The sequence below is a fragment of the Vigna umbellata genome, chromosome 3 (assembly GCF_029865625.1).
Source record: "Vigna umbellata cultivar VRB3 chromosome 3, Vumbellata_1.0, whole genome shotgun sequence".
Taxonomy (NCBI): Eukaryota; Viridiplantae; Streptophyta; class Magnoliopsida; order Fabales; family Fabaceae; genus Vigna; species Vigna umbellata.
Genome location: NC_142167.1, coordinates 57,402,791 through 57,413,551, shown reverse-complemented (window position 1 = coordinate 57,413,551; position 10,761 = coordinate 57,402,791). Strand labels below are relative to the sequence as shown.

The window sequence follows — 10,761 nt, the reverse complement described above, 5'->3', positions numbered from 1 at the left end:
AAAGGAAATTGAAAAAAAAAAACTGGGGCCATAGAATTACAATGATGCGAAGTGGGGTTGTCTTGGTCAGTTTCTGCTTCCCAAAGCAGCAAAGACTCATTTTTTCTTTCTCCCTTTCATTTCTTTTCAAAAAAAATTGATTTTTTAAAATATTAGGGAATGACATATAATTAAAAATTAAGTGGATTCCTCGGCCAATGTTCCGACGTGCTCTCCTCTCCCTCTCTTCTCTATTCTCCAACTGTATGTGTTGCAAAACTTGACCTGTCCCTTTCCTTTTTTTGCAGTCAAAATCCCAACACCTAACCGTTTTAGTGTGAGTGCTGTAGTGAAGGGTCATCACACGGTGTCTTTTATTTGACATTTGGTTTCCAATGGCAACTGGGTTTTCAAACTTTCGCTTTCCATGTTCCTCTTGACCACTGTAACTGCAGCAAGAAGCTCCTTCAAAAGGGTTGCTAGGTTGGTTTCTGCATTCCCGCTGTCTGGTTTGTCTTCTTAACTGCTTAAAGTCAGCAACTTGGTTTCTTGCAATTGGTTTTTGGGAGCTGTTTGGAGAAGGGTAAATTGATTGAGCTTTGAAAAGTAACCACCTTCACTTACCCATGCTTGCTTCCTTGTTGTGTTGGACTTGTTTGTCGGGAATTTTGCAACTTTCGATGTTTTTAAGGATTGGGTCGGGTTTGCTTTTGAGGGTTTATTTGTTTAGATTTTAATACAATGTGAGTGTTGCAGAAGATTCGGCAATAATTGTGGAATTTTGCCTTTTAGTTTAAAATTTTCGCTTCTGTTGTTTCAAAAATTTCTCAGAGAATTGTGTGTAATTTGCATACTATTTCAGACAACTCTGTACTTTGTAAGGTAATCAGCTTTTGGTATCTTATTAGTTGTTACAGAAGAGGTTGTCTTCTTCTTTATCTTTCTTCTCAGCTTCCGTTGTTGTTATTGTGTATTCTATCAAGAGCTTTTAGCTTTCACTGTCTTGGTCTAAAAGGTTTTTCTGATTTTGGTTTGATCTGTTTCTGTTTTCCTTTGGCAACACCTTTCTTTTTTATCCTCTTCACTCTCCCAACTCGACTTTGAAGTTGCTATTGTTTTTTAATCATTCCTTTATGGACTAGGTGGTCCTTCTTCCTTTACTTTCATTTATGGGGAAGATCACGACGTCTGCAGCCCAACCTGTATCTCAAGAAGCTTCCAATTATGATGAGGTTTTTATGCAGCAGAGCTTGCTCTTCGATGATAGTTTGAAGGTACTTTTATGATTTTGCACTTGCTGTTTGGTTGGGGATATTGGTTTCATTTTTTGTAAGAGCTTTTGGATTCAAGAGGCCTTGTTTTCAATCTTACTACTTAAGATCATTGTCTAAGCATCTGTGGCTTTAATTTAGAATATACTTCTTAATTAAGTGGGATAAAGTGTTTTGCTACTTGTTTTTATTGTTGCATCTCTGTTCCTAGGATTTGAAGAATCTGAGAGCACAATTATATTCAGCAGCTGAATATTTTGAACTCTCTTACACCAACGATGACCAAAAGCAAATGTGAGTTGCTTTGCTAGAGCTGGTCCATATTTATGATGATACTGCCATATCCTTAATATCCTCTCTTTATTGTTGATTTCTTTTTCTGTTCTATGTTCGTAGAGTGGTAGAAACATTGAAGGATTATGCCATTAAAGCCCTAGTAAATACAGTGGACCATTTAGGTTCTGTGACCTACAAAGTAAATGATCTGTTGGATGAAAAGGTCGTTGAAGTTTCTGTTGCAGAACTAAGAGTATCTTGTATTGAACAGGTATACCATTTAGCTTCAGATGGAGAAAGTCCACTAAAGCAATGCTTAAATAATTTCTAAGATCAAAAAATGATAGCACTGTCATATTGAATGAACAACGCGACTTGTTAGTCACACTTAAACTGATCTTTATTGCTTGCATAACTCTTCTTATTTCACTGATAACCTCCAGGACGCTTATAAATATCTAGTTATCTATTTGTCTTTATTGCTTGGTGCTTAGTGTTGTATTTGTCAGAGAAACTTCTACTATAAGTTATCTGCATATATGCTAATTGTAAACTTTAATTCAATTATCCAAAGAAGAGTTGAAACTGCAATTTATACAATCTCAGAGCAGATTTAGGTCTTAAAGAAACTAAGCAAGGTTTTGTTAAGTACTGCAAATAGTATTTTTGTAATGAACTTGACGTGTGTTAAATTTGTTAAAACAGAAAGATGGCATTCCTACAAATATTTGTAGCATGTTTGATTTAAAAAGTGGTCGAGGTTTGAAACATAACAATAGAAGTAGCATAGGGCGAAATTCTCAATAAATCAGTTCATAACTTTTTACGCAAAACAGCAACCAAAAGCAAAAAATATCCACTACTTTGTTTAGACCTCCCTTATACCAACAAATAACAACCACTGAGCCTAATAATTGCACTGTACCCATCAAAAGATGCTTTTGTTGTGCATTAACTATAAAGCACCTCATAAAACAAGTTATGCTATCACTCAGCTTCTTGTACATGTTGTTTTACTTGTTCTGTCCCTCATTATGTCTCAAATCACTTCATTCTTGATAAAGTTCATTTTTGTTCTCTTGAGAAAGCCAGTACAATAAAAGTTTTGAGAGTAAAAAGATTTAACTACATTAGATAATGGTAGTTGGTGAATTTACCTCTGGAAAACTGTATCTGGCAAGGACGTGATAGGTGGTCGGTGGCTGATATTGATGACCATAATGAATCTATGCCTTTCTAAAATTTATCTATATTTTATTCTCAAATTTTGATTAAGGCATGCTTTGAAAATACCACGCCCCATTCAATTCTAAGCAGAATTTTTCATCTGTAGCTGTGACTTTGAACATTGTCCTTTGTTGATATTAGGCTTAAATTTACTGAATGTTAACAGAAAATGTTAGCCAATTTTTTTAAATAGTCATGTTAAAATTTATTATTAAACATTTCAATTATTAAAACAGTGGACCAAGATTGGTTAATTTTAAAAATATTGAAGGACTAAATGTGCAATTAATCCTTAATATTATTGAAGCTTGAATAACAATTTGTTTGCTTAATGTGGTATAACAGAGAATAAAGACTTGCCAAGAGTATATGGATCATGAGGGGCGTACCCAACAGTCATTGGTGATTAGTACTCCAAAATATCCCAAGCGTTATATCCTGCCAGGCAAGTATCTTTCATTTTCATCTTCTCTTCTTATGGTGCTGTTTCCTTTTTCCATTTGTATTATATTTTGTTCCTTTTACTATTACAAAGTATGTTGATTTTGTGGAATGATCTCATATTCACATTCCTTAAATTCACAAGTTCAGTTGGGGAGACCATGCATGGTGCCAACTACACAAAGTCAAAATATGAGGGTTTAAACCTAGATGATGAAGATGACTGGCCTCACTTTAGGAATGGTATATCTTTGTATCCTAATATTTTAATTCCACTTATCTAGATATTAACAACATTAGATATAAGCTCATATTCCTTTTATTGCGTTTGTTTCCCAAAGCTGTTCGAGCTACAATTAGAGAAACACCACCTTCTACAGCAAGGTAACTACAAATTCTACATCTTATTATAGGATTGAGTTGCTCATTGTCACAATAAGACCCTGAGGTAATTCTTTATTTTGATGCAGAAGAGGGCGTTCTCCGTCATCTTCTTTACAACCTCAGAGATCTGGAGCTTTTTCATTCACTTCTTCTTCAACCATGCCTAAAAAAGATTTAGGTTGTATGCACATAGTGATATCTTCTTGATTCTTGAGTTTCTTTTTATTACGGCTAATGTCTTCCATGTTTGTTCTTTGTATTTCTTTGCCATGTTCACATAAAAGATGAAGACATAAATCTCACTATATCTGTATTTTTACAATCTTGTTGCATGCACTGAAGAGAGGCGATCGGTTTCCCCATACCGGTTCCCTCTTCTGCGCACCGGATCTCGGTCAAGTAGGCCTACTACACCCAAGATAAGTAGACCGACCACACCAAATCCTAGCAGACCCACCACACCAAATCCTTCCAATGCAAGACAAAGGGTGAGTTACACATAAATCATGGTTGTGTACTCAGCATATCACCAATAACCCCAGTAGTTTATCTAACTGTTTCTGTTTATCCTTTCACCAGTACCCTTCAGAGCCACGGAAATCATCTTCTATGCGACTATATGCCGAAAGAGACCCTGCCAAAGACGTAGAACAGTACCCCAGTAAGAGTAAACGTCTCCTGAAGGCCTTACTAAGTAGGCGCAAGTCTAAGAAGGATGACATGCTATATACATACTTGGACGAGTACTGATACGGTAGAACCTATAGAAAGCAAGGGAAATATTCAAATATGTCATAGAATCTTGGAAACAAGTCAAATTTTGCTTGCTAGTTTGATAGGCTGCACTTCTTTGTCGTTTAAATGAACATTTATACGGTATTTTTCCTTTGTCTTTGTTTTACTTTGTGTAACCAAGCACCCCAAATTATGATGTGTGATAGTATAATAGCTCAAACGTTGTTTTGAACAATGAATGTTATATAATCAAGTAAAGTTGGCATCATTTATCTTTTCTTGTAGCAAGTTGAAGTTCAAGGCTTACCACTGTTCCTCCAATTTTGTAGCCATAATGGCTGATGGAAACTAAACTAAGATGTAAACAACAAAATTAATGGAAATTGGATTTGTAGTCCTTGTTCTACAACGTGTAATGTTGAGTTTGTATGTTTTTGTTTCTTTCCTTGCTCATAGGAAACCTTCAAGAGATAGGAAACTTCGTGGGTCAATTATTTTCACTATGACAACTAATCTTGTGTATGTTAAATGCAATTTAATGGAGTTTTGCGTTTGTTTTTGGCTCTTAAATATTATTGAAAAATGTCAAAAAGTGCGATCATGTCCTTGTCAATGCGCATTATTTCTTGCAACTAAAGTGGATGTGTGTCAACTCAGATTCGAAGTTCCAGCCAACTACCACTTAAAAACCTACTACCATTTTCCTTCTAAATAAATGCATCTAGGAATTATCGTTATTTTTAAATAATGTTTACACCAAAAGATATTTTGCAACTTTCATTTAGCTCAACTGAAAAGAGAAGTTGCATTTAAGCAATAGCTTTAGGCTCATTAATGCAGTTTACGACTCAAAGATACTTCCATTGCCAACCAGTAACAGTTCTTGTTTAAAATACACTTCTCTTAGACATTTCTAGAAAAAAAAAAGAACAAAAAAAATCAAGTTTATGTATCAAATGAAATTAACTCGTGGATTAAGTAAATTTGTACAACTTTTTACATTCACCTGTTGAAGATAGTGACAAATTTTGCGGTTAACCATGAAAGGGTGCACTACTCACGAGAACATTCAACACCATCCATCAAAACCTCATCCTGCATCGGTCACTACGTTGTGTTGCAATTGCAGCATTGAACTGAATCGTATTTCAGACTAATTACCTACTAATCAACGGGTAAGGTTGCATATGCTTGTACAATGAAACCATTTCTTCATATCTACAGTCCATTTCGAGACCACTGTAATGGTCATCGTTATTCGATAAACATTTCTTCTAACCAATTATTGCTTTAAATTTAAGTTTTCAAATAAGATTTTGTGAAGATAGTGAGTGATCTTCAGACATGGACAAAGGGAAACTTTCATGCAACATGGCAAACCTTTCCGTGCCCCATCAGAATCTGTGATGTGTAGTGGTAATATGTGTTATATAATATTATTAGTGATGGTGCAACAAGTAACAGAAAGTACAGTGAAACTCCTCTAACAACATTGGTAACAACATTATTATCACCGGAAGATCACTGTTTTCTAAATGTTTATCTTAGTTGGTCAGTTCACATGTGTAAGAAAAGATACCGATGGGTATAACCGTAATTCCCCTTGAAGATCAAGTTGATAAGAGAAGTCAAAGACTCTTCTCGGATCACAGAAAAAGAATTAAGGTATTGCATTTGCAAATACAAGAATAGAATTGGAAGAAAAGAGGAAGATACAAATTAAAAACCAGAAGAATAATAAGAGGAGCTATAGAAGAATTGAAAGCTAAAGGATGAAGAGATACACAAAAAGTGAGAGATAAACAGATCGAGCACCTAATATGGGAATGACATCCATCTGTGACCCACAGACCTGACTAACTATTTTGACTGTTTACATATTTCAAGTAATTACCAAGTACATTTGGTAGTAAAAGCAAACTTTATACTTATCTACTAAACGTATTCTTCTTGCACTACAGCCACGACTAAGCCTTTCCCCAATAGGTGGACGTGGATATTTCTACACTATATGTTCTTGAATATATACAACTAGTGGTCGCAAATGTATGAGGAATATACACAAATGTAGGCATGGAAACCATGGATAACATTGTATATCCACTCATGTGAATCTTTTCTGCACAACAGAACTCAAATTCCAGAAAATCATAACAGAAGCATGAACTTAACCAAGATGGAATTTATAACGGTGGAAACATCCATCCCATGGTCCAACCGAGAAGCAAGCCAGCACCGGCAAGGCCTATTCCCACCGCAAAAGCAACAACACACTTTGTAATCCCACATCTTCTGTTACTATTCTTCCGCTTCCCAGCTTTGTCATGACTCTTCTTAAGCAGCATTCCCCTACACGGGGACCAGGGTAAGGATGCGGGAAAGAGATTTATCAATGACTGGTTTTTGTTTCGGAGTTGCAGGCAGAGGTTCTCCAGCTGCAGCATGTTGAGCCACTGCTTGTAAGCAAAGAGTTGTGATGCCTGTCGAAAAAAGAGACTCAGGATGTGCTCCTTCTCGCTGTAAGCTCGCTGTGCTGCTTTCTCAGCCTCTCTTGCTCTTGTTTGAGAGTAACACAAAGCTTTCAATAGCTCAGACATGCTACTGTTCTCAGAATTTGTGTGCCATCCTTTGTTGCTTGAACTAGAATCTGTGCTCTGGATGAAACTGAACATAAGAAGCATAATTATTAATAAATTGATCATAGAATAATCAAGAAATTTCAACTCGGCAGTACAAAAGTTGGAAGAAAAAATTCCAAAAAAAAAGTCACCAAGTGTGTGTTTTAGTAATGAAACCGTGTTGCATGAACAGGAATTCGATAGATATCTACTACAACAATTATGTTCTATCATTGTATCTTAAATTTCCAAGAATAGAGCGTCCGTGCACATCTTTCAAGGTCATAAGATAAAACATGTCCCTCAAGGATCGAAATATAGCTTTAAAAGAGAGCATTTACATATATTTCTAAAAGCTTAGGCAAAACCATCATTGCTTTTTTTGTTGAATTAAATTCACAAAAGTATGATATTTTCTACCCATGTTGGTAGCTCTATACATTCATACAATTAATTGGTTATCAGATGCAAAAAAAGGATTAAATTCAGTTAAATTTGTATATCATCAAATTACCCGATAGCATGAGATGGATAACTAAAACTACTTTGAAATCGGTAAGGGCAATCAGTCAGAGCCAAACATCCATCGAATAAAAGAAAAAATCTAAAACCTGTCCACATAAGTAATTATGGGATGACATCTTCGTGATCCTTATCTGATATATAAAAGAAATACGTACTATCTTGATGAAAAATGTATAGTTTGGAATCGATAACTAGCTTCAGTCCCTATTGCATTGGAAACAGCAAGCATACAAGGTACCTCAATGTAGTTAGCATCTATAAATAACTATCCTTAACCCTAGTCATACTTAATAATTAATTAGGAAGTTCAATATTTTAAACACGAGAAAACATCAAATTTCTTACAAAATAGACTGACCATCATGGCAAAGAATGCAGAAAACAAATAAAAATTGTAGAGTATGCCGCTATCCATTACCTGGAAAGCTTACTTGAATCCTGAAATGAGCAGTCAGACGTGGATATTCCCGTTGTATAACCATCTGCATCAGAAGAACCAGACTCGGTTTTACGATTCAAAGATGATGGTAGAATCTTATCATGGTCAACACCTTTAGGGTAGGGAGGCCTCTGACTAACATGCTTAGTTTGGGGATGAGGGAGATCACAATTCTCAATATGATCAAGTGACTTCCGAGCAACCAAGGAAGCCAATTCATCTTTTCCAGCAGTGCGCCACCAAGGGCCAGTTTCCTCATCTCCCATCAAATGTGATTCTATATCAGATGATGTCATCTTAACTTGTTCAGAGACCAAGAAATTGGAAATATCACAATCCATAAAACGACTGTCTGAAAAACATAGTTCCCCCTGATCTTTCTTCTTAGGAGTAAGATTTAAATCAGTATTCAGTGAAGCCTCAAATTTTGGCATTCTTGCATTGCTGTTTTTCATACATGTAGGAGAGACATGCCGCGGGTGCTCTACAGATAAATTATCACTTTCCAAATCAGACAAAGTATCGAAGTCTTTGACCAATTGATCTGTCCCACTCTTGACACTTCTATTAAGCAATTCAGCATAGAATGCACCAAATTCAGACTCGTAGGAATTATAATTTGTTTCATCACCCACATCACTCTTCACATGTAGCCACCATTTCATTTCTGGTAGTTGATCAGAATTCAGATCATGGGACATGCAAACTGAATTGGCATGAATTTGGTCATTAGTAGAATCACAAGGAATCCAATCAGATACTAATTTTTTTGAAACTGGTGAAGGATGGTCCGAAGTATTTAGGGGAATCCGGAAATCTTGAGTAAAACACTTAGCGGCATAAGGTGCCTTCCCTTCTGCTGAAGCCATTGCTTACAACTAGTCTCTTAAAGATTACCTTTTTAAGAGGCAACTTTTGAGGGATCCAGCATCTGTTTATTCAGTAAAACAAACTCCAAACATTACAACATTACATACAAACTATGTAGGTTGCAAAAATGTTAAATATATACTGTACGAGACCAACAAATTACCAATCTTTCAATTTAGCTGAAAAGGTATGTAAAAGCAGAAGAAATACAGGAAAACTAGGTCCACCAGCTCTAAAAATCGTTGCCAAAATCCCCACAAAAATCATTATAGAATGTTGATTATTAATCATATTTCTATTTCCCTGTCATTAACAGAGAAAGAACATTCATCTTCAAACGCCAGTCAAGCAGGAAAGCAAGAAAACCAAAAGGTCAATGACTCAACAAAAATTTATGAGAGGAAAAGAAATCCAACAAGAACAAACCTTCCCAAGAAAACTAATTGTCCAAGAACCTTAAACTGGAGTCATGAAAACCCACAATCATTAAGTAGCTTTTGGTAAGTAATATAACCAATGCAACAGTTAAAAAAAAAAACTTTGGGTGGTTAATTGACAGACAAGGAACATGTTGGTTTTGGGTGTGCAGAATTCCGCTTAAATTTTCAGGAAGAACTGAGTGTCTCAGACAGAACATCACGTAGATGTGAACTTTCTCGAATTCTCTTGCCAGTTACACCCCCAAACTATGAAACCCCATGAAAGGGAAACAAAAAAGATCTATCTGGCATAAATCCCAACAAAAGAAGATAAAAGGTCCAGCGAAACTGGACAGTACAAACTACATGAGATCCCAAAGAAGCAAGGACAAGAATATTCAGTTAACTGATCTAAGGACAGAGAGAAAGAGAAAGAGAGAGAACTTGCCTTGATTATAATCAGAAATGAGCTTCCTTGTAACACCGAAACATGTCTGAGACTTTGCTTGTACACCTGTCCAAGAGAGTGCGTGTTTTGCATTTGTGAGTAATACTGATGTAAAAGCATGGTCCTTGTATTCCCACCATGTCAAAGGAAAAATAACAAGAGTATCAATAATTGTGTTACTTACACCATGCTCCTAAATATCTTTCTTTTTTGTTCCCTTGTCACAGTCCCATCCTATGCTTTTTGAATTATTGTTCCCTCATCCTTCTATTCCACTCCGTCTCTAACATCAATTGGTGTGCCCTTAATAAATATATTTGCTTTTTCTACTATTATGATGATTCAATTTTCTTATAATTATATAATTGATTTTAAAATTATTAAATCAAACTAAAAAACATAAAAATTGTATTTTTTTTGCATAACTTCTTTATTCTCTCACGTGTCCAAGTGTCCAGATTTTCTCGGAAACTCAACATCGTTCTCAACGAAGTTTGCAAAGGCTTCTAACCGTGACACCTGCGCAGCCCCTTGTGACTCTTCTTTGAAAATATTTTGCGTGGTTATTGTCAATAATTTTAATCCCTTTTTCAACATTTTTAGTTTAACTTTTATATTTTTATGGTAAGAATTAAATATTAAATATATTTTACATTTTAAGGCATTAAATACTTTTTCTCTATAAATGTACCACAATTATTTATGTCATTACTTGTTTCTTATTTCTGTTTCCTTTTCAGAAAATGGGATCATTATCACCTACCCACTGATTTCAATCATTTTATTTAATCAGTTATCCATTTTTCCTAATCAAGAAAACGATGGTTAGATTTGCATCCTAACCATTTAATTAGTTGCACGTCACTCTCGTATAGGACAATATCCACTCAGGACTTTATCTCCACACTCCTCACCTACTTTTTGCATTTTACGAGTCAAATTCATCTTCAAAAAATCTGTTAAGTTCTCTAAATCAAACGCATGCTTATCAATTACTTTAATATATAAAAAATAATTTGTAATTAGATGGAGTAAAATTGTTTCACACTACTCAGTTAAACTCGGAGAGTCTGAATTATGTGAATGTTGATTAAGCTCCAAAAAGAAGCACTTAGGGATTAACCATCCG

General features: G+C 35.4%; 2 protein-coding genes across 7 annotated transcripts; one reads left to right on the top strand and one right to left on the bottom strand.

The window, feature by feature from the left end:
- Positions 1–142: 142 nt before the first annotated feature.
- LOC124819805 (protein ABIL2-like) lies at positions 143–4,588 on the top strand. Of its 4 annotated transcripts, XM_047291389.2 has the most exons (11): positions 143–243; positions 330–462; positions 1,122–1,253; positions 1,462–1,544; positions 1,647–1,797; positions 3,099–3,198; positions 3,345–3,437; positions 3,536–3,578; positions 3,665–3,756; positions 3,921–4,066; positions 4,158–4,588. In XM_047291389.2, the coding sequence occupies exons 3-11, from the start codon at positions 1,149–1,151 to the stop codon at positions 4,326–4,328; spliced, it is 984 nt and encodes a 327-aa protein (XP_047147345.1). In that variant the 5' UTR covers positions 143–243; positions 330–462; positions 1,122–1,148; the 3' UTR covers positions 4,329–4,588. The 4 variants fall into 4 exon arrangements, with proteins under 4 accessions (XP_047147345.1, XP_047147343.1, XP_047147346.1 ...); XM_047291387.2 differs by having other exon boundaries at positions 178–462; XM_047291390.2 differs by having other exon boundaries at positions 178–488.
- A 1,444-nt stretch (positions 4,589–6,032) lies between these two features.
- LOC124819803 (uncharacterized) lies at positions 6,033–9,789 on the bottom strand. Of its 3 annotated transcripts, none has more exons than XM_047291383.2 (3): positions 9,633–9,789; positions 7,875–8,826; positions 6,033–6,977 (listed from the first exon to the last, which is right to left on the bottom strand). In XM_047291383.2, exons 2-3 carry the CDS (start codon positions 8,762–8,764, stop codon positions 6,497–6,499), a joined length of 1,371 nt encoding a protein of 456 aa, XP_047147339.1. In that variant the 5' UTR covers positions 8,765–8,826; positions 9,633–9,789; the 3' UTR covers positions 6,033–6,496. The 3 variants fall into 3 exon arrangements, with proteins under 3 accessions (XP_047147339.1, XP_087964372.1, XP_047147338.1); XM_088108246.1 differs by lacking the exon at positions 9,633–9,789 and adding an exon at positions 9,192–9,585; XM_047291382.2 differs by lacking the exon at positions 9,633–9,789 and adding an exon at positions 8,929–9,119.
- Positions 9,790–10,761: the final 972 nt, after the last annotated feature.